The sequence below is a fragment of the Vespa velutina genome, chromosome 2 (genome assembly GCF_912470025.1).
Source record: "Vespa velutina chromosome 2, iVesVel2.1, whole genome shotgun sequence".
Classification (NCBI taxonomy): Eukaryota; Metazoa; Arthropoda; class Insecta; order Hymenoptera; family Vespidae; genus Vespa; species Vespa velutina.
In genome coordinates, this window is record NC_062189.1 from 13,830,767 (window position 1) to 13,855,158 (window position 24,392).

General features: G+C 41.8%; 2 protein-coding genes across 8 annotated transcripts in view; one reads left to right on the forward strand and one right to left on the reverse strand.

The window, feature by feature from the left end:
* LOC124946900 (autophagy-related protein 16-1) overlaps positions 1-24,392 on the forward strand; it is a 341,231-nt gene that overhangs the window by 173,919 nt on the left and 142,920 nt on the right. The gene's annotated exons all lie outside the window — the stretch shown is intronic.
* LOC124946899 overlaps positions 1-24,392 on the reverse strand; it is a 163,380-nt gene that overhangs the window by 41,621 nt on the left and 97,367 nt on the right. For 3 of the 6 annotated variants that reach the window (XM_047488313.1, XM_047488311.1, XM_047488312.1), the window contains 2 exons: positions 18,924-19,386; positions 5,878-6,079 (listed from right to left, as the gene is read on the reverse strand). In XM_047488313.1, the coding sequence (XP_047344269.1) occupies positions 5,878-6,079; positions 18,924-19,323 (602 nt within the window). In that variant the 5' untranslated portion in view covers positions 19,324-19,386. Of the gene's footprint in view, positions 1-5,877; positions 6,080-18,923; positions 19,387-19,904; positions 22,925-24,392 lie in introns of those variants that run through there. The other 3 variants (XM_047488310.1, XM_047488308.1, XM_047488314.1) reach the window with 3 other exon arrangements.

A 24,392-nucleotide genomic window follows, 5' to 3' on the forward strand; every position in this document is an offset into this window, starting at 1 on the left:
TATTCTTTCTCAAGTTCTTCCACTGTACTTGTATCGTCTATGATAGCGAAACTAACCCATCGGGGATTTCTTGAGGACGAGCTTCTCAACACCGAAATCATCGGCACCCTCGAGTAGTTTCGCTCCATAGTAATATACTCTATATCTAGCGGATAGAGAGCAGGAAGAGGGCGGAGGTCCTCGGCCAACTTGGCAGTCGTTCAAGAACGCGCTAGAGCGAGCGAAAAGCGAGAAGTGAGAGAGTACGACGACATCGTGTACGAACGCGCTCGAGTTACTTCCCCCGTACAATGAATTTTGCACTTATAATTGGATGTGTCGCACTTACGGGCAACGATCCTAATGGTAAGTGTAAGTGGAGAGAGAGAGTTGAAAGATGTGTAACCCATTTGTTTCTCTCATAGAGAGAGAAAGAGAGAGAGAGAGAGAGAGAGAGAGAGAGAGAGAGAGAGAGAGAGAGAAGAGCACGACGTACAAACGCTGTTTTACTCCGAGTTGAGAGGAAGACTAATACTAAAAGCGACCGTCATTATTTATTAGTTTGAAAGGAAGCTTCATCCGTTCGAAATAAACTCTTATCATTTTCCGACCTTCTCCTATATGATTGTATTATATATTCGTCAAAACGGTGACCCTTTTTAACATGACAACGTAACGATGCAACGTTCGGATTCGAGATAAATGCGATAGGTGGTATAAATTTTTGAGAGCATCGCGGCATGTAACTCTTGTCGGTGACGTTGCGAGCACGATAAACTCGTTCGTAAAGCGACGTAGCGTGAATTTTCGAGTACTCCCTGGCTTCTGACAAAAAAGTTGTTTCGTCAAGAGCATTGCGATTCGTTTATAATCATATATATGTGTGCATGTCCGCCGTGTATGCTTGTGTGTGTATATCTCTATCTTTTTGATTGCGTCATATAAAGTTTGCCAGGTACGTATGTACGTACAAGTGGAATGAGTCCAGTTATAGGCTGCACCTTTGGAATCATTCTTTCGCGAAGATTTTCGTCCTGCAACGAGACGTAGATACATGAAGGTAAAGCAAAACTCGAATAAAGGCCCGTGGTACTTTGCTTCCTTCAAGCACTCTTCACATCGTTCCGTCTGAAAATGTTGTTTTTTTTTTTTTTTTTTTTTTTTGACTGCAAGTTCGCCAACATCGCAGCTTCGTATGTCACTTTTCCCTAGTCATGGTACGTAAGTGCTTGTTCGGAGGCTTCGACTTTTGCGCTTGCCAAGCGACTTTCATTGCTGCCGCAATGTGTTCCAAGGAACTCGATTGCAACGAGTACAAAAGAAGTATCGGAGTTGGGACCGTATTAATGGTCCTTCGTGGTATTCGCGTTTCGAGGATGCATCCTTATGTATGTATACGAGAATGAGAGAGACAGAGGATAGGAAAATTAAAATGTCAAGAGAAGGATGAATGAGAGCTGAAGGATTTGGTATGTCTCGATGAATCCGACGACACAAAGAATTACGTTGAGTTGCTTTCGAACTTCTTCTAAGGTGATGTGCATTCTCTCCCCCACCCCCCCCTACTCCCCACTCCCACCACTCTCTTACCGATATAGAGAATTTTGGGCCGAACGGCTTAATATATATATATATATATGTGTATGTGTGTGTGTGTGTGTGTGTGTGTGTCTGTACCATCCTGCTATTGATTCTCAAGGTTTCCCTTAGGAATATCTTAAACCGTGACTCAAAACAGAAGGTTCATTAGCATTTTACAATGCGATGAAACGATCGAACTGATTTTAATATTCCATCGCTTCCAATTCTTTCAACTTCTTTTCTCGTTCCATCCTCCTGGCACTTTCTCAAAACTCATCGAACTTCTCGACTTCATTTCTCTGCTCTTCAATTTTTACCTTGCCTCCCTCTTATCTCTTTTCCTTTTTCTTTTTTTCTTTCTTCTCTTTTCCCTTCATTTTTTTTTCCTTTTTCTTCCTTTTCTCTTTTACGTCGATCGATTTTTTTTTTCCAGCATCCCCGGTGCGTTTATACGCTCTTTACGACGGCGTTTCAACTCACAGATTCTCTCCTTTGATCTCTCGCATAGTTACGGAATGGTGTATACAACGAACACGTGCACGTGGATTACGAATACGTAGACAAGTCTAAGTCCTATGTGTGTTTCTAAGGACGCACAAGTTTCTCCTCTCTTTCTCTCGTCCTCTGTGAAAGTATGTTCGTGAACGTATACCTCTACAGGCGGTAGGAGGAGCGCAAACGGTGCTCTCTTCGTACTGTAGACAACCCTCTCATTAGAGCAGAAACCTCATTATACCGGGTGCGCGCCGCGGGACCTTGCGACGATTACATTACATTATTGTAATTGATTGCAGCACATGTAACCTCCACGTGATTCTTAAACAATAAACTCATTACCCGTTAACAAGGAAGCCCGATAGGAGGCGCGCGTCGCCGATAATAATGTATCTCTCTCTGTTTCATTCCGAGCTCGTGGCATAGGTGGAAAAGGTGGAGGAGTATAGAATAGAAGGCAAGAGTTCGAGGGCTCGGCTCGTACGAACCATAGACGAGAGAAGAGTATTCGCCATTTGATCGATCGCTTCGACCGGACGATCGTAAGCGCGTTTGTTCTTCCTTCTCGCACCTTTCTCTCTCTCTCTCTCTCTCTCTCTCTCTCTCTCTTTTTTCTTTCTCTTATCCCCTTATTCTTCTTCTTCTTCTTCTTCTTCTTCTTCTCCTTCCGTATAACTCTACGTTCGTCGACCCGATGCGATGGGCGACCTCCTTCACACACCAAGTCTTCGTATTCGCCTCTAATAAATGGATGAGTTCGAAGATAAATCCTATTGAATTTGAACTCTTTGGTCTCTCTCTCTCTCTCTCTCTCTCTCTTTCTCTCTATTTATTTATTTTAATTCTCCAAGGACTGTGATCAATGAAAGATCAAAAGAAAACAGGACACCGTAGAGTTATTTGCTATGTTTTAAAGTGAAATCAGTATAATTGCAGTCATCGTTGAATTTAAAAGATCATACGACGGTTTTCTGAAAATATCACGATGATTTCGATACTAGCAGGAAATTTCTAATAGTAGATTTCAAAAAATCATTCCCATGAAATATCTTAATACGGTCCTGCGTGTTTTCCCTTCACAAATTCTCTTTGTTCGGTCGACAGAACGCGAGCGGAGATGCACGCGCTCATATGTATTATTCTTGCGTAATACCATCGTGTCAACCACTTCCATGTTGATTATTCCCAACTAGAACACGGAAGATCTTCTCGGGTCGTATGCGAAAAGTCTGCGTTAAATCAACGAGCGTCTTCCTCCTTTTTTCTCTCTCGTTGTTTAAAGAGAGCCTCATTCCGTTTCTCACTGGGTTCTCTCATCTCTCTTTTTCTTTTCTTTTTTTTTTTTTTTTTTTTTTTTTTATTAATTTTTTTCCTCTCGTATAATGAACTAACTTGTCCACAACAACTTGATTAAAATTTCTTCCTTTTAAAATCGAATAGAACGAGAGAATCGCTTAAAAGGAGATAGTTAGTTCTCGCTTTTTCTCGATCATGTAACTTTCGTCCATGTCGCGATCGAGCCTTATAAATATGGTAGTTCTTAGACGGTTCTGCGTGGGCAAGGAACTCTCGACCCTTTCCAGCCTAGGGTCAGAGTCAACGTACAGCAGCGAGATTCGTTGCCATAGACCTTACGCTTTGGAAGGCTTTCAAGGTGTGCACGTGCACCCGACAGAGAAAGAGAGAGCTTGACGCGTCGGCGTGATACCACGCAAACACGAACTCCATCGAAATCGGAAGACGCGATGCTTCTCGGCGTCCTCTTCCGCGTGCTTGCGCAATGAAAAGAGCATCGAATGCATCTCCTTCTTCTTTTTCTTCTTCGTCTTCGTCTTCTCCTTCCTACTTCTCCTTCTCTTTCTCTTCGTGCCGCTAATGGCTTTGCAGAGAATAAATTACGTGTCGTCGTACCGCATCAAACGTATCTTCGACGCATGGACTTATCCTCGCGGCTTCGGAATTTGTTTGACACGATTTCCCAATCGAGAGGATGATTCGAGCTACCACTTTACCACTAGCCCGTCTCTCTTCCGACAAATGAAATTATTCGAGAGAGGTAGCCTCGTGAGACGTCTGTAACGATCGATCGACGACGAAAAAAAAAGAAAAAAAAAAAGAAAAAAGAAGAAAAAAAATCAAAAGACTCGACGACGAAAAAAGAAATCAAAAGACTCGACGACGGGACGAAATAAGATAGAGAAAATGATCAAGTGGCGAGACTCCGTGATAAAGAATGATTCTATATCTTCCAACTGGTAAATGGAACACGTGCTCGAAATACTTCATGCGCGACAATGAACGACCGAGATGAAAGAGAGAATGAAAAAAGAAATAAAAAATTCTCTCTCTCTCTCTCTCTCTCTCTCTCTTTCTCTCTTTTTCTCTCCTTCTTTGTATCGTCGATGTGTATTTAGCTTTGAAGAAGCGCGAATGACGAAAAAAAGGTAAAATGTCGAGACCGGGCGATATTCTTTCGTATCACGTGTCAAAGGAGAAAAAAAAAAAGAAACATAGAAATAAAATAAAAAAGAAGAAAAAAAAAGAAGAACAGGGAGACAGAATGATGTGTACCAAACGAATGAAACTTTTAAAATTTTGCACGCGAGTAAGTCGTCTTTCTCGGAAAATCGCGTCGTTCACGAAACATGTAATACGTCACTCTTTCCCACGCTCCTTAGACGCATTAGACGCATAGATTTTCGAATGTATTTTCGTACGAATGGAAAATGATCCATCATTTACGTAACGTTCCTTCGTTGAGGCGTTATATCGACCTTTCCTTTTCTCGTTTTCCTTCACCTTTCATCGCGTACATCATCGTAAATGTTTTTCGCACTGCAATTGAAAAGGAAAAAGACGAAGAGGGAATAAATATAGACGAGATGGACCGAGCATGCGAGCCGCTTACAGTCGGTACGGTTTATGAAAGAGAGCAATTAAATCGGTAGATGCAATCGACGTCGTAAAGTACGACGCACCGTTCGCATAGTCTTAAAACCTTTTACCCCTCTTACAGGCGCACGTTGCCCTTCATTCTACTATGAAAGCATACTACGCCTTGCGTAATTACACTCGTACTGCCGTTGAGATGTAATCGCATAAACGGCAGAGTGAGCGAGCTAGCGCCCTTTTCTGTCTTTATCCATCAAGAGCGTACGCCTGCTGACTCGTTCCGAGACTAATAAGAGAATCCTGATAGACGTTATAGCGTCTGGTTATGCGCTGTTAAATGCTACTTCAAATAAACTTTGCTAGGTGATCTACCGAAGTATATCTTTAAAACATAAGTTTCTCGGACGAGTTTACAAATGGACGATGTAAAATTTCACTTTTCATTTTATTAAGTAAAAAAGGAATGGATTTTATTAAGTAAAAAAGGAATTGGATTCGTCCCGCGAGAATCCTCTCGTTCTTTTCCTATCGCGTAAAACGTCGAAAAGGTGGACAGTATCGTTATGGTCTCTGCCAAAGTAAGAAAAGGAAAGAGTGTAAAAGAAAAGGACACTGTCGAAAACTCGTAGAAGCGTGACGTAAGATCTTTCTTCTACCCTCGGCCGAAGGAATCCAATAACTGGAAAAGGCGACGGAGCGTATGTATCTATGTACGTGCAGGTTCGATTTTCGAGGAGATCGATCTCTTCGAAAAGCTCTTCTTCCTTTCGTTCTCATCTCTTATATCGCGAGTAGTAAAGAAAAGATCGACGGAAAACGAAAGAGCGAGAGAGAGAGAGAGAAAGAGAAAGAGAGAGAGAGAGAGAGAGAGAGGGAGAGAAAGATTGGTTGACCCGATATAGTCGAATAGAAAAAGGTTTTTTCGCTTACCGACATAAGAAGTCTCTTTCGCCTAGGCAGAGTTCCAGACAATGTTGTCGCGAGGACGCGTTCATAGTCCTGCGCGCGTGACCCTGAAGACGATGGCCCTGTACTCTGTCGATGCACCAAGCGCGTTCGCACGGCTTCACTGCAAGACAACTCTTCTGAGCGTAGATCGTGAACACTGGGAATTGCGATTGCGATAGAGCACCTGAAACAGAATGACGGGGTCACGATTAAAAAGAGAAAAAAGGACGGGGAGAGAATAAACGAATAGACGATCTGAAGGATGCAAAGGATCGTTCGAGTCTTCGACTTCCGGCACGAGTCGTCGCCCTGTCGCTCTTTTAGAAGCTCTTTCTCGCGACGCTAAATTGTAGGAAGACGTTACTTGTTATACGTGGACTCGGGGTAGTTCGCATTACCGTAATCAATGCTCGCTTCCTGGGGACTTAGGCGCGCAAGACAGGTAGCACTTACTGTTATAATGTGCTGGTATTACGAGATAATGAAGGCGCCGTTTGGATACTAACTATTTCGTATCCGACTGAGAGGATTTTATCGAAGGATCCAATAGAATTATGCGACCTTCTCTCCTTCGTTCTCTCGAGAGATACGAACTCGATTCTACGAATCGTGCTCGTTCTTCTCTCGAGAATAGCTCGGTAGAACGGGAATATTAGATATGTACGTATTTATGTTTCTACGTACGTACAGAGGAGAACACAAATTTTCCTTCTTGGCGAACTCTGTGTGGAAGTCAATTAGAAAGCGTAAAACGCTTATTTCGATCGGCATGAAATGTAATTTACTGATTATCGTACACGTGCCTCTCTCTCTCTCTCTCTCTCTCTCTCTCTCTCTCTCTTGCTTTTTCTCTTTCTCCTTCTCTTTTTCTTCTCTTCTTCCTCCGGCCCCCTTCCTCCCGCTATTCATTCCTTCTTCGTATAACTTCAGTGACCTTGATCCTTGACGCATCGAGTAATCATCGACTCGATCAATTTCACAATTTTACATGTAACGTGCAACGTAACCATCTCAACCAGTTAAATGCAAACGAACGAAAGATGGACCACGAGACCAAGTCGGTGAGATTGGTTTACCTCAGTGAGTTTCGTGTTTTTCGCCTGTAACCGTTATCCACAATTACCGCAGACGCGTTTTCTACGGAAGTTCATTTCTTCGTTCGCTCGTGCGTTCATTCGTTATTACAACAAGAAAGTTTTCGAAATGGAGAAAGAGAGTTTTCTTTTTTGTTCTGAAACAAGATTTTCGTACGTAGATTGTTCTCTCCACCAAAAATATTACGTTTTCCCTTTCTTTTTCACGACTCGATTTCGTTCGGTGAACCAACATTACGAATAAGTTGATTTTAACATATGAACCGAAGAATAAAGAAGCACACTTTTGAATACATATCAATATTCTCAATCTGTCCCTTTGCACCAAACAGAGAATATTCTACATTGCGAAAGACAGTGATACGATTCCCGAGATCGAATCTATTCCTTTTACGTTTTTAAGATCGATCGCTTGTCTTTGGAATTTCTGCATTTTCTCCAACAGTTTGCTTTACCGTGTGGTATGTCTAAGTCTCTTCTAGGTATTTTACTTTCGTGAACTGAACGTAGGAGTATCTTCGAACGTCACGATGAACGTAGCTCTATTTACAGTTCACGAAGAAAATCGACGAATGTTTGCTTACTACGTTTACCCTTTTATCGTTCAAATACGAAATACTTATATAATAACGAAAAATAACAACGAGAGGGAGGGAAAGATAGATAGAGAGAGAGAGAGAGAGAGAGAGAGAGAGAGAGAGAGAGAGAGAGAGAGAGAGAGAGAGAGAGAGAGAGAGGCAGAGAGCAAAAAGAATAAATAGTAAAAAAAAAAAAATGCACGAAAATTCGTGCAGCAGGATTAATTTCTATTGTAAACGTTACTCCATCAATCGATCTTTTTACAAACAAAAGAAAAGAAAAAAAAGAGAGAGAGATAGATAGATAGATGGATAGAGAGAGAGAGAGAGAGAGAAAGACAAAGTTAAAAAATCATTACCAGATCAAACGTAAAAGTTTTAAAACGATATACAACGCTATCTCATTCTTTTTTCCTACGTGTTGGCATGTTTCTAATTTGCGTGTATGCACGACAGTGGGAGGAATTTAACACACAAAACCTCGCACAAGTTATGGACGAAGATGAGAAGAACGGTCAAAAGCGTTAGTGAAATGTAACATGCAAACTCGATGAATACATACGGAGACTATAACGACAACGACGACGACGACGACGACGACGTTGATGTGAACTCGTTCGAGCATAGTCAACGAAAACGCGAATTGCTACATGAAAGAGGAGAATGATCCAATAACGTAATTACTTTTGACGCTTTTGCGGTAACTAACTGCATATATTACGCTGACCGTAAACTCGACTGGTCCAGTAACAATTCAATATCCAAGATAGAAACGCTTAACGTATGTACGAAAAGCGAGAGAGAGAGAGAGAGAGAGAGAGGTCGATGGCTTATATGCAATATTTTATTCTATGAGATGGATTGAGAGATTCGAATAAAAAGGAGAAAAAATATCGTGAAAGAAGAAGGAGAATGGACCGTTCGATGCGTTAAAATTATATTGTAGATCGCAGGGACGAGATGCGACTCGATCAGAAGCGATCATCGCTGTCGGTAGTCGCTAGAGCGTCAGCGTGGAAGAAATAGAAGAAGATGATAAGATAGATAGATAGAAAGAAACAAAGAGAGAGATAGATAGACAGCCAGACAGACAGAGAGAGAGAGAGAGAGAGAGAGAGAGAGAAGTGCAGGTAGTTAGGTATGACGAAGGCGATGACTACCGGGCATTTCTTGGCGAGTGCCGGTAAGCCATGCCTCTACCATGACTACGCGTCTTCGGCATTTACTCCTTCGGATTCGTTGAAAGGCTTCTTGCTAGCATGACTACACGACTTTTACGCACCTGCTTCTCTCTCTCTCTCTCTCTTTCTCTTTCTCTTTCTTTCTTTCTCTTTCTATCTTGTTCCCAATGAAAGAACAGAGAACGAAGAAGCGGGAGTGATCATCGATACGCGAGACAACGCTCCCTTCGACTACCGATGCTACGTGACGCAACTTTCTTTGCTTCTGAGTGCGACTCAACAAGGATTATTCGGTCTACCGACGACGATTCGTATTTAAATTATGAAGCGTTGAGAGTTATGCCTGGTGTCGAACTAACGGTTGCTCGGCCTCACTATCTGTTTCTCTCTTTCTCTCTCTTTCTCTTTCTCTTTCTCTTTCTTGAGTGCACGAATCTATTGACTACCGATGGTATTTAAAGTTTCGAGTGGCTCTCATAAAAATCCATAGAACGCGGAACTACTTGTTACATCGACAGGCCGTTCAACGAAACGAAATCCCTTTCATTTTGCTTTTACATTCTTAATAAACTCTGAGTAGGTACTTCGATTACTTTAAGGAATAGAAACAGACAGAGAAAGAGAGAGAGAAAGAGAGATAGATAGAGAGATAGAAAGAAAGAGAGAGAGAGAGAGAGAGAGAGAGAGAGAGAGAGAGAGAGAGAGAGAGAGAGAGATAGAAAGAAAGAAAAATATAAAATAATGCGTAGGACCTAAGAGAAAAGTTCTTCAATGTGCTTTTATCGACGTATATGTATACTCTTTTTCCGAGTGTATCTCAAACGTTCTTGAATATCCTTTTATCGAGGCTGCTTTTCGTGGTGTATATTTAATATACTTCCACTTCTTATGTCTTTGCTCTCTTTCTATTTTCTTTTTTTCTTTGCACACCTCTCTCGACTTCCTTAGGTAGTAGGTGCCATTGGAAGAGGAAGCTCGCGTCAAGGATGCAAGGAACAATAACACTTGGCTTCTCTATATGTTGGCACATAACACAAGGAGGCAAGATCCTCGGTAGAATCCAATAACCGCAAGCCGAGCCCTGTACCGGCAGCACCCTCCAGGGACCCTATAGTTCTATAGTTGTAACAGATAGCAAGCTCGGTGTGGCATAGACGACCACGGAGGCGTCGTCGTCGCTGTCGTCATATACCTCCTCCCTCCTCCTCTTTCTCTTCATTTTCTTCCTCTTCTTGCTTCTCTTTGGCGGAAGCGCGCACGGATTCTCTCTATCTATCTTTTTCTCGCTCTCTCTTTCTCTCTCTCTCTCTCTCTCTCTCTCTCTTTCTCTCTCTTTCTCTCTTACTAGTCGAGTTATCTTCAACTATTAGCGCTCGACTCTATGCAAATTCGAACGGCCAAGCTGCAGCAGTGCCGTTCGAGCGAACCCCATAAATTTCGGTGAACACGAGTGATCTCGGCACTCTGCTCCTCTCTCTCTCTCTCTCTCTCTCTCTCTCTCTTTCTCACTACCTTTTCCTATTCCTCTTCTAACGTGGTATTCGTGCCCTCTCGTTTGACAACACGAGGTAAACGTACACGGAAGACGCGAGTGCACGCCTCGGTTGCCCCACGATATCACACAAGTACACATAACGAACGTGCGAACGAGCCGGGCCGAGTTTTAACGCCTTGCTTCTCTTAGCCGATCGTGTAAATCGCTACCTTATACGTATACCATCTTGCGAAGAGTTCACGCCCGTAAAATGTTTCCTAGCACCTTAAATTAATTCATCGTTGGTAGATGTAAATTAATTCTAAAAGTCTGTACGCGATTGGCGCTAAAAAAGAATTCGAAGTTTGTTCGTGAAACGAAAAATAATCTTAGCGAAAGGAAACCATGTTAGATAAAATCACGATGTAGATTGTTGGCTCCAATCGAGTCCATTTGAACGATATTAACGGTCGAACAAGGTGGAACGTTACGTGTGTATAATATGTATGTGACAGTATTAATGCGAATCGTGGACTTGTGTGCAATGAGCACGAAGTATTTAGTATTCCCGAGGCATCGGGCCCACGGTACTTCCCACGGCTATTTGGAATCCAGCCCGTATATACTCTATGTTTCTCTTCCTCTTCCCTCACTATGTCCCTTCTCCTTCGGTATTCAGGCACAGTGCTACGACCCGACACGCAATGCTCATCGTCTGGCAGACTGTGTATACGCAAAAAAAAAAAAAAAAAGAAAAAAGAAAAAAAAAAGAAAAGACATGGCTCACCTACATAAGGCCCCAGTTGATCATCCAGAGAACAAACGATTTCCTCGAGTATCAGACTTCTCTATGGCATGGTACAATTCGAGTTAAGTGAATGACCATCAAGAAGAGAGGATTATAGTTGTTAGCTTTTTCATATTAGGTATATTGTGCGATCGAAGATTTCTTCTTTTACCGTTCGAAATAGCATATTGTTATCGAGTTTCAATCTTCTCACGAAATTATAATTTTATCCTGTGATTTTTGTCAAGCGTGCTCGTATTTCTTTGGATACGTCGAAGCTTCTCTTTATAAATGTTTAAAGATTGAAAGCATGGTACGAGAAATTCAAGAGAGAAAAATATATCACGATCTTTTCCCGGTGATAAAGAGCAAAAGAGAATCGCGTTCGACATCTCAAAGAATGCTCGTAAGTATTAGTTAGCTTGCTTGGATTGTTTACTCGTACTCCATGTTACGAGAAAGAGGTTTTTCGAATTGGCTCGCGTACCTCTGGTGCCTTCGCACGCTTCTCGTCTCTTTTTCTCTTTGCCAGGACAGCCATGTGTGAAATTGACTCGTGAATTATGTGTAATTTGTCACACCGGTCTGCCAGCTTCGCCGAAGCACGACTTCGCGGTTATACCGATGGCTGCTCTCCGTGAAAACGTCGCCATGCATCGACCGTTTGCCAAACTGTCTTCCCTTCGACTACGAATTTCTCTGGGAAAATTTGAACTTTAAATCTGTCGAGGTAATTCATCCGTCGCATTGTAACGCAATCGATATAAATAATTTGCAGTTTCTCATTCGAAAATATATCTTTTGTCTCATTAGTTATATCAACGATCTATAGTTATGCAAACATGTGTATATACGCCCTTGACGTAGACTTTCTAAGAATAGCGATAAACCCTTATAATCGTCCTTCTCAATCGATTCACGCACCGCGTCCATCCCGATGAATATTTCATAGATCGCTCGGATTGAAAGCTTCCAAGAAAACTTCGATCGTACGCATGACGATCCTTTCTGCATCCTCATTATTCTTCTCGATGAACAAAAAAAAAATAACAAGAGCTAGTCTATACTACCTATTTTAAATCAATTTCTTCGAGAAAAGAAGAGAGAGAGAGAGAGAGAGAGAGAGAGAGAGAGAGAAAGAGAGGGAGAAACGTTGAAATCGCATTTAGAGGAGTGACATGAACAACGTTAGTTTCTCTCATTAAATGGAACACCGTCTATTAGGACTAAAAGTAACTTACTCTTACGTTTTATATGGAAATCGTTATTATGCATCGATCCCAAACGTTATACACGTGCGGTATAATAGTCTCGACTACGAATCGCAAGATCGCATGTCGGTGGTATGCGGACGGGCTCCGTTATACGACAACGACGACGTCGACGACGACGACAACAACTACGACGACAACGATGAGAACGAAGATGATGGCAACGTTGCTCGTAATGCAGCGGGTGACCACGACAAATACGACTCGGTGAATCGTTAAACACCTTCGTGTGTCTCATTCTTTCAGCTGTCGACCGCATTCCCTTCGAGTCCGTTTATCTACCTTCCGAATACACGTTTGGTTTTATCTAGGTCAAAGACAAATCTTCTTTTTTTCTCTTCATCGAGAAGACATCGTGGTACTATTGAGATGCTTCCATTAATCTTTTATATTGATTCGAACACGTGACATACACATTCAAACGTATATCAAAATTTTTTAATGCTCAAAGTCTCTACGATAAATTTAACGTTTCTCTGACAAGGAACAAGTGCGAACTTGATATTGAACTTCTATTCGTTCTAATCGGGTTTTATACAAATGTGAAAGAAAAGTTTCAAGCTCTATCAGATTGATTATTCTTACTACTTTTTCTTTCTCTTTATCTTCCTCCTTCATATCCAAAGGGCAGTTACTTATCCCTTCTGTATCTTTATAAACTTCCTTCTTTCGATATCGATCGCGATTTTCCTCCCTTCTCTTACTCATCTCTCTTATATCTTTTGAAACGGTTGCTATATAACTTGGATACTTTACTAACGTATCTGTTTCTTTGGATACACTTATAGGTATGTATACGATGAGAGAGAAAGATAGAAAGAGAGAGAGAGAGAGAGAGAGGGAGAGAGAGAGAGAGAGAGAGAATGCCACTGTTGGTTGTACGAATAAAAGCTGGATAAGAGTGAAAAATGACTCGGGTCGAGAGGCTTAGGCATTTCGCATAGATACGTCTAAGCGGGTGGACCTTAAGACGGCGATATACGATGGACGGTGCCTTTTGTCTCTTTTGTCGGTCTGCCATGTTAGAGAAGAAAAATTGAACTGGATGTAATACGAAAGAGAATACACGCATCGGTAAGAAGGAAAAGGAGTAGGAGAAGGAAAAGGAGAAGAAGGTGGATACGAAATCACAAAGTACGATCGAACGATGGAAGAAGCGGGCTCGTAAGAAGTGGAAAATGGCTCTCCGCGTACATAGTCGCGAGAGCATTCTCACCAGCGCATATCAATTTCCGTTCGCCTAGCATCATCACCACGGTAGATGCACTTTTTCGATTCGACACCGTTACTTTCAATGAGAAAACGATATCCGGAAAGATCGGTCTTCTCTTTATAATATAAAATACATGTATATCGTGAAAAGACATGTTCGTACTTTTTCTTTTCTTTTCTTTTCTTTTCTTTTTTTTTTTTTCACATGCAAACTAATAAGGTAATTTTTCGAGAATGACATCCGACATTTTCTTATTATTATTTAATAATAGTTAGTAATAATTATTACTACGATTAATAGTAATAATAACGATAATAATAAAGATGATGATGATATAATAATAATAATAATAATAATAATAATAATAATAATAATAATAATAATAATAATAATAATAATAATAATAATAATAATAATAATAATAATAATAATAATAATAATAATAATAATATATCGCGATTAGTCTCGTAAACGGATACCACAGGCAAGAATCGTATCTCGGCCTTTATCGTTCGTAGACTCGGTTATATCGTCCAGAAACTAATTACCAGAGTGGTCGTCGGCGGCACCTCGTGTGCCAAATGGTTCTTCGCGGTTTCGATGTGGACGGTAACTACGACAAAGCAAAGCGCATTACGAACGAAAGCTAGAAGGAAGAGAGGTCGTCTCTGCATTCCACCTTCTTCTTCCTCTTCGCTGCCCCCCTCCTCTCTCTCTCTCTCTCTCTCTCACTCTTTCTATCTTCCTCTTAGGAACGACAAACGCTCGTCTCTCATCGACTAACGGCACGGAAGAAAGTTTTGCGATCGCGAAGCACCGCGTACTCGTCGTCGTCGTCGTCGTCGTCGTCGTCGTCGTCGTCGTCGTCGTCGTTCGTTCGTTCGTTCGTTGTTATTGTCGTCGCACGTCGATCACGAAGAACGCGGCACGTACGTTGGTTGACGATGCAACATGGCGAGCGGATTCTATTCGTTTCGCTGCCAGAAGAAAAATCCGATTTGCGGTAAAACCTTTTTTCGGATAAAGAAACGGTGATCTTGGCAATGCCGACGACTCGAATGAGAAAGAGAGACGGAGAAAGGAAGAGAGAGAAAGAGAGAGGGGGCGGGGGAGAGAACCATTCATGAATCGACATCGTAGGAAGCTCCTGTCAGGATGCCATCAAAGCGTGACCGGATTTGTCTCATCCTTGCTGGATACCGGCTACGATTTTCTCTGATCTTCAACCGTTCTTTCCTAGTTCCTTCTCTCTCTCTCTCTCTCTCTCTTTCTATCTAATCTCTATGTCTACCTCTTTTTCGTCTTCCGTTTCCGTTTCACAGTAACTTCTTTTCTACGGAAACGCGACTGTCTTCCGTGTCTCCGAGCCAACGTAATTAAACTTAAAATCGTCCGCTTTTCATCGTCCCTTATCCGAAGAGTGCGAGATTGAAGATGGGTAAGTGGATAGGAGAAGAAAAGTAAAAGGAGAAAAAGAAGTAGATACTTTGTAGACGTCAAGCTGTCACGCACAGCCGTGGCCGTAGGTCGGATGCTACGAGTCACGCTCTATCCTTGAGAAAAGTTAACCCTAAGTACAATCCCTTTGCATCTTCCCTTCCTTCTATCCTTCCTTGTTCCTTCCTATCTACCTAATACCTACTTACCTACCTACCAGCCTACCAACCAATCTTCTCACTCTTTATATCGCGCTTTTTCTCTTCCTCTTCCTATATATCGTGCCTTTATGCCACGTTAACGGGCAAACACGATCTTACACGCGATTGGCGTTACTTGAATATCGAAACCGAGGCTGAGCTAATTGTTTCGCCGAGCAAAATGGAACGCTGCTTGCCGTTGGAAGTTCTCGTCTTAAGTGATTTAATTACCGCAACGAGATATATTACAAGATTTTAATTATACGATTCATCGGGTGAACGATACGGTAGGATAATTCTCCTTTGAGGATCGTTAAAAGTCCGCTTTAAGAGAGGGCACGAAGTCGGAGATCGACGAGGAGAGTGCAAAGAAATAAAAATTAAAGCCGATAAAAAAGAAAGATAGATAGAGCAGTAGAAAGAGAACGTTGAGAACATTGTTTTTTTTTTATTTCTTTTTTTTTTTTTTTTTTTATTTATTTTTTTTTTTTTCATTCGACGATCGAACGAAACGAACAACGGACCTCGGAGTGCCGTATCGCGACGTTAAAATTGAGGTGAAGAATGGTCCTCTGATGGGATTTGTTCCGCCTATGGTGGTATCTACGACTGCGATGAACGTAAGAACGCTTCAACATGAAACGAATGCCACGGCTCGTCGATTATTTCGGACGTTCTTGCGGCATTCTTGTTTTGTCGTTCGGTGGAACGAAAAGATTTCTACGCTCGTCGGCCGGGTGTAAAGCGATACATGTATCAACGTAGACGGGAAGATTCGATAAAAGAATCTCGTGGTAGAAAGAAAAAAAAAAAAAAAAAAAGAAAAGAAAAGGAAAATATTACGACGATAGAATTAATGGTAACTTGTAAGAAAGTGAGAATCGTCGAACGTGCTTCCGCGATATGAGTTCGAGGTGTACTTTTCAAAAAGCAATCGACCAATCGTCTTTCTATTCTTCCTCGATCCGTCCGTCTTTCTTCAAAGTCGAATGTGACGGTCTTTGATCTTCGCCTTGAATCTTGAACCTTATAAGGTAATGATTCATTTTCCAAGCTAATTTGCGCAATAACCCATTATAATGGTCTGAAAAGGCTCTAACGGGTAGCTTTAAAGATTTCTACGAAACAATACCGTTCTTCTCTTAGGAAGACGTAGCAACTCATTCGTTGTTTAATTAATGCTCACAGTCCGCGCTTCTACGGCCGACGTAGTTTATATTAATTACACCCCGGAAGATTCAATTAGTATGCCTCTTATTACACTTATACCGGTATTCATTATTCATGAGGAACCACTACGATGGTTGCCAGCAGCTGACAATGTAGATTGTACTTTTAATTCGTTTTCAAAATAAAGAAGTAGAGAAGTTCGATAAAAACTGTGAATGCATCGGTCGGTGGCCCCCGTCGATCCCCCTTCCCTCCGTCCCCATAGATTCGTTTAACGATCTCTTTACGCTGGCTAGCGTCGATTTTACAAATGTTTTTGTTCCCTACGCGTTAGTCCAAATTGTTTTTTTCGATTTACCCAGAACGCAAATGTTGTTCCACCGAAACGATACGTGTACATTCACGCTCTTCCGAATTCTTTTATTTTAACACACTGCGATGGGCATTATTCGCGTTGTCGATAACAGGAACGTTAACGCTAACGAATTGTCGAGTGCATGAAACCACTACATTTATTGCTACCATCGAGGCGCATTAATGTTTTACTCTTTCGTTTTAACGAATGCCGTAGTATAATCTTGGAATTGTGAAATCTGCGTACTCGTTCGTTTTAATGGATATCACTGAGATTTAATCTTTTTCTGTAAACTTTATATAAGTCTTAGCCAAAGTAGATAGTGAAGATTAAAAATCAAAGATATGCTATCTTAAGCAAAGGGTCGTAATGGAATGAACGAAGAATTACGGAACGAGTCGATGGATATTGCAGATGAGAAGTGCATTAACGATTACCAAGATTCAAAGCTTTTTCCGTTCGATATTCATTGGATAAAAAGAATTAACTTGGAATCAGTGTCGCGTTAAAAAGATTTGCATCGATTCCTTCGGCCTTTTAATATAATTCCGATCACATTTTATTCAAGATCCATACGAGTTTGTTGCAAGAAATTGGTCATTTGATTTTTCTTTTTCTCTTCCTCTTTTTATTTTTTTTTTTTTTTTTTACACGAAAGATCGTAGATGTTCTCCTTTGAATGTAATAAAATCGATAGAAACGTTTACTAGAAAAATTAAGTAGGTATAAACGAGTACTCCTTATTTTTCATTGAAAGGAATTCAAACGTTTCAATGATGAAGGGAGACTATTCGCTGAACGATAGAAAAAATAGAAAGACAGAGAGAGAGAGAGAGAGAGAGAGAGAGAGAAAGAGCAAAATGAACATTGACTCGTTATCGCCCGATATCGGGGAGATAATGTTTCCATTCATATAATGTGAAATTTTACTCTTCGAATCAACGATAATTATTCTATACTGTTAAAACATAGTGGTCCACTTTTAATAATATTTTTATTCATTATATCAATTATAATGAAATTATTTAATTATCTTTTATACTTTTTATCGAATAAAATGACCAATCTCGTGCGAGTATTAGCATTAAGTCCATTCTTCAAAAATTATTAAAATTTGACGTAGACACGTTCTTAAAAAATGCCATTAAGCATTATAATTAATTAATAATGAGTTTCATAAAAGTGTCGAGAAGACAGTTAACAGAGATAGAATATTTTAGCGATGGGTATTTGACCATGAAATTATAAATTAAATTTGATAAAATGATAAAGAGACGAAATATTATTCGTAAGACCTCGCGGTTATTTACATAAGCTAACGCTCGCTGTAATAGCGTAAGACGGTCGTTATTATTCTTCTTGCGTATCTTGGAACGCGCGACGATGTCTGACACGCGTCGGTCTCTTTCCACTTAGAGCCATGAACCGCTGTCTCCGCGGTGCGTTTGCATTGCTAAGCATCTTGATTCTCATTCAATGGAAAAAAAAAAAAAAAAAATAAATGAAAGAGTCACGAAAGCCGTTTAAAAACATTCTCACCGCCTACGTCCATTCTCGACGCCACCGTCCACTTTGGTTCTATGCTTTTCATGATCTTTAAACCGATTATAATCTCTATAGATAGATTGTTACTTTATAAAATCTAATTAATCATATGAAATTTTTATCTAATTAGTTTGATCTCTTTTTAAGCATTTTAATAGAGTTTCCCTATTCATAAACGTCCACGAGATTTTTTTCTTTAAATAATTGAAAGAACTGGTCAACGATCAATCGTTATCGAATATGTCTACAAAATGGACATTTCCTTACAATCCTTTCTATTTAGATTATAGCTATTGATGATCGTAGCATTCTGGTATTTCTTTTAACGACTTCTACCGTGGAATCATTAAGCGTTACGAAGGAAAATGACCTTATACATCCCGAAATACGACTTCTCCGTTCAGCAATTCCACGCAGGAATACTTAAGTAGCTCGTAGAATATTCGTAGCTATGCATATATACATACAACGTCGATGTCGTCGTCGTCGTCGTCGTCGTCGTCGTCGTCGTCGTCGTCGTAACGTAAAGAGAGAAAGAGGACAAGTTCGTAACGGAAGAAGTCGAATCGACGAGTCTCTTCGAATAGTCGACGTTTCTCTACCTTCCCAGTTCCCCCTCATGTCCCTTTTTTCTTTATTCCTTTACTCCTCCTACGTCCCTTTAACCCGTTACGGTGCTCTTCTCGACGAACCGTTTCCCGTTCGATAACGATTCAATCTTACCTGGATTGCTGTCGGCGTTAGAGCTGAATAGAACGCAAAGACCGGTCTCGTAGTTGACCGCCTGGCAAGAATCGTTCGCTTGACAGGTTTCGAGACAGTCGGTGAGCATCAACGTGCCCGGTATGGACTCGAGCATGTTCGTGGGCGCGGTGTATACATAGCCGGTAATCAGCTCAAAGCCGACCATCTCTGGATCGCATTCGTCGGCACCGGCTGACGGCCCGGTGTAATCCGGCCCTGAGACGCTAGTGGGTACCGATGCCGAGGGCGGTGGATCGGCCGCGTGAGCAGTTTCTACTGCCTCGGCCACGTGTACCACGTGCCCGGACCGAATGCTTGCTTGTAAAAGGAGTAGCAAACCGAGCACTTGTCGATGAAAGCACTGTCTTCGATTCGTCATTTTGATCGGGATATGATCTATCTTCTTCTTCGAGCTTTCTTCTTTTATTGTCGATTACGTAATCTGAAAAAGAAAAACAAAACGAAAAGGATTTAATCTGAGATTTTCTTTCTATTTTAAAAGTTATAAGAGAAATATCTAGATATCTAGATATATATATATATATATATATATATATATATATATATATACAAATAAAGAAAGAGAGAAACGTGTCTTTCCGTAAAATCAAAGCAGGTCGAAGTCGCTCGCGCGGATCGAGTAGAACGAGAAGAGGACGTAGAAAAACATGTCGAGGGAGAACTTGATCCGCGAGTTTATGCGCCGTAATCGACGTCCATCCGCCATCGGCGCGTACCGAGTGCGTGCTAGGATGATCGCGTGAACGTCGTCGACCTCGTTCCACCGGAACGCCTTTGATGAAATATACCGACTTAATTTCGCGAGTTGTTCTTTATAAACGATCATCATCACGCGTCAACGCAAACTTTTTTTTGACTTATTCTCCAACATTTTTCTGAGGAAAATAAGCAAGAAGATAAAATGAAAATAAATGAAAGAAAAGGAAGGAAAAATCGTACCTACGTAATCGTTTTTCCTTCGTAACGAAGAAGCGCACCCGCACACTGGAAATTCTCTAGGTTTGTGTAAGTATATGTGTATACATATATTCTCCTTTGTAGCTCGCTACGATCGCGATCGGCGTGTCTCACAGGCGGAAACTAAATTCCACGTTGAAGTGTTTTCTCACGAGAAGAAGAAGAAGAAGAAGAAGAAGAAGAAGAAGAAGAAGAAGAAGAAGAAGAAGAAGATGCAGAGGAGGAGGAGGAGGAAGAGGAGGTCGTATAACACGTTGGAAGGAGAATGTGCGCGCTGGCGCTCGCGCGATTACACACAATGGAGAAACGGTAAAACGCGCACACTGCGAATGCTGGAGCGCGATGGTAACAACAGAAGTAGTAATGTTGGTAGTAGTAGTAATAGTAGTAGGTAACAGCAACAGCAGCAGCAAGAGCAGTAGCAACAGCAACAGCAGCAGGAGAATAACAACAGCAACAACGGCGACGAAGACGACGTTAAAAATAAAAAAAATATGTAGAAAGGGGGCAACGCGTTCTGTTCTGAAATGGGACAGCTACCAACGTAGTTGGCAGTAGCCAGCCAGGAACGCAGAGAGTATTTATTTATCGCGTACGCGTGTCCAACCACTTCGAAATCGGTTGACTTGCGGCCCGACACGAGGGTCGACGATTTGCAATGGTAATATACGTTCTTCGCGAGACGTTGCGGCTTCCTTGCCGGGGTACAAGAAGCGAGCTACGGGTGAACTACGAGCGAGCTACGAGCAAGAGGGTATAACGATGTCGACCGGCTGGCGGCTCTTAGGCACACTGCGTGTCGGATACACCTGGCCGTGTTCGCTCGGGCTCCTCTTCCTCCTCGAGCGGACTGAAGACGTCTGTTGGGTCTTGCGCGCGCGCGCGCGCGCGTTCACGCGGTTACGGGGGAAGGGGGATTGGGGCCTCCGGAGGGATCCGGTGGGGTCCACTGGGGCCCGGAGGGGGTCCGGACGAGCTCTCGGGAGGGTATCGAAGGGGCCCGAGTACTCCAGCCGCCACTACCTAAGGAGGACAGAACGGTACGCACAATTCGATCGCGACACCATTCGAAACATCGTGTTCCTCTTTCCTTCTTTTTCCCTCCTTTCTCTTGTCTCTCCTTCCCCCTCTTTTTCTCTCTCTCTCTCTCTCTCTCTCTCTCCCTCTCTCTCGATACTTCTCCTACCGTCCCTCTTCTGTCTCCCTCTACTCTCATTCGTCGATCACGAAACTTGCGTGTCGTCGCTCATTGTCGAATTCCTCTTTCCTTCTTTGTATCTCTCACTTTGGCACGATCATCGGACTAAATTTTATCTAACGGGAACATTAATGAAAAGACCGTCTCACCCAACCTCAAAACCTCTTTTTCTTTTCTTTCTTTTTCTTGACTTCGCTCGCGCTTTTTCTTTGCTCGTATTCTTTTCTTCTTCTTCTTCTTCTTCTTCTTCTTCTTCTTCTTCTTTTTCTTCTGTCTCTTATTTTTCCTCATCTTCGGTTTATCTTTCATTCTTCTGCTTTTGCTTCCATGTATGCTTCTTTCTATCACTTACGTGGATCGAAGGAGTATTTGAGAAACGGTATTTTCGTCGACCGTTGTCGCATTGTAAAGCTGCGATCACCATAAAGATATTCGTGTCGATTTTATGCGTGGGCGTTTCGAGTTCTCTGAACTCCAATGCTTCTCATAGATTTGACCTCGGCAAAGATATCTAACTGTGCAACTTTGATCGTTCACCGATTTCCTGATACTACGTACGTCTGTTCGACTGGATTTGGATAGACGTGTGATAAGTATTGTACTACCGGTAGTATATTAATAATAACGACAATTATCGCGTTAATGATCTTTTTTATGTACCACAGATTAAACGTACTTAGGTGTACAAAGTAGAAACATCATTAAAGAAGCTATGTAGCTTCGAAGCGGCCTCTCAGTAAGAGTAATAATAATGATTATTATCGCTCGAGCTTTATTGTACGTAGAAGCAAAACGACATGGATATTCGCTCGGTCAAAAGGCCCCTTTACAATCGTAATTAATAATCACTGGCAATCGGCTTTGTACGGAATAACAAATGACTTCAACGTCAAGCAATTTTTCATATTCCGTCTGAGAGACCATCGCATATCGTAGTCATAGGTACTGCATAATTCGGCACATTCCTCTAAGCGCTTCGAGCTAAGCGCTGCTCTCTCTACTAATATCTCTCTCTCTCTCTCTCTCTCTCTTTCTCTCTCTCTCTCTTTTCCTCTCTCTCTCTCCCTCTTTCTCTATCTATCTATCTATCTATCTATCTATCTCTCTCTTTCTCACTTCCTCCCTCCCACCTCCCTCTTTCCTAACTCGACCACAATGCGGCGGAAGTTCGACCGTTCGTTTTGGAGAGCACCGTTGCACCGAATCGGCTGCGAAATTAATTTATTTCGCGGAACCCCGGAACGTTAGCTCGTTAAGGACTTTGGAATACGCTTAATCCTGTGAGCAGCGCGAAATAGTTCGACGTACTCTTTGCACCTCTAGGAAGAGAGAGGAAGAGGGAGAGAGAGAGAGAGAGAGAGGACGATTTGGATAAAAGCAATTCCTTCTCGTTGTAGTTACCAACGATAATGTTCGCACTTGGAATGGAAAAACAAAACATATTACAACTGTCCTATGAAAATGAGAGAGAAAAAAACAAAAGCTTGAAATACTATTATTATAATAATTATCTTCTCAATCTGTTTCTTCCACGAGGCAAGGAGAATAAAGTATATACGGCGTATCTAGGCGTTAATGATCTCTACCGGAGTGTCGATAATTACAACTTCAACTTCTCTTCAGCGTAACTGGTTCGAAGAGGTGAAGTTTTAAAAGGGAGGAAACGAAGGCGAAGCTTCGAGGAAAATGGAGGGAAATGGGAAAGAAGGCAAAGAGAACAAAATGTCCAATGCACGTGTGAACATTGCGACCCAGCGTTAGAAGAGGCATCAGTGTCTTTGGATATGGTCTTGGTCGATTCATGCGCGACTGCCGCCGCCGCCACCGCCGCCGCCACCGCCGCCGCCGCCACTGTTGCTTCGAGAGACTCTCGTACTGTGGAAAAAGAGAAAGAGAGAGAGAAAGAGAGAGAGAGAGAGAGAGAGAGAGAGAGAGAGAGATAGGGAGACAGAGACAGAAACACGAAGCTCGTTGAACGGAGAAGGAAGAAGAAGAAAGGAGAAGAGGAGGGGAGAAGGCAGAAGAAAAAGGTTGGGAAGCGAGAGTGGGAGATCGAGTGTGAAAAGGAAAGAGAGAGAAAGAGGAAGAATGAAGGATGGGTAGAAAGAGAGAGAAAGAGAAAGAGAGAGAGAGATAGATAGAGAGAGAGAAAGAGGTAGGGCGAACGGAACTCGTACCAGGTGCCTACGCCATCGCGTCACCGCGGCTCTCTCGAAGTAACGGTTTCTGGATGTCCCATCGGGTTCAATCGCGATCTCGAGCCATGGAATTTCGCCGGAAAACGATCGTTTCAACGACGGGAGGAGGTCCGAGAGGACGATGAAGGCGGCGTCGAAGAGGTTCGATTTACGACCGACCGCTATCCATTCGCCCTTGAACGTCCGTTCGACCCAATGTCCTGCTCTCGACCTATTCCCTTAGGATTATTCGTACAAAAGAGAAAGAAAAAGAGATACGTATCCCTTTGGACTTTTACTCGTACGACTTCATAATAAAGATGGTAATAGAGGCAACGAATCCAATCGACGTTCTGATTTTTCTCTTTTTTTTTTCTCTCTCTCTCTCTCTCACTCTCACTCTCTCTCTCTCTCTCTCTCTCTTTCTCTCACTTTCACTCTCATTCTCTCTCTCTCTCTCTCTCTCTCTCTCTCTCTCTCTCTCTCTCTCTCTCTCTTTCTACTTGTTCATTTTACGAGGACTGCTATCGTTACTGAACTTCAATCGAGTTTTTACGCCCATTTAGAACCTTCTTCTTTTTCACCTCCTCTTGAATGCCTTCCTATATCTCGTCCTTGTCATAGACAAAACGCAACTGCGATCCTGTTCGTTAGTGGTTTCAAGGGATATAGTATAGTACTACGAAGAAGAACTGGGAACTCGTTAGCTTACGTGCCTTTCGGAATCACTGAAAATTTTACGGCATTTAACGAACGCGTTTGTCGATTATTATTATACGTAGGAAGACATAAGAAACGGAGAACGGAAGCGGATGGGAAGATATTTCTCTCGTGTGGGCTCACTCATTTCCAATGTAAAATGAAACGGGAATGCTTATCGTTCTCAGTCTGTCTATCTGTCTGTCTCTCTCCCTTCTTCTCTCTTTTTCTCTTTTCCTTTCTTTTTTTTTCGTGCCATTGAACTTTCGTCTCGACGAAAATATATATATATGTACATATATATATATATATATATATATATATATATATATATATATATTTCTCAAAATTCTTCTGCCTACGGGTCGTAAAGTTTCGTTCGATTACGTGACACGA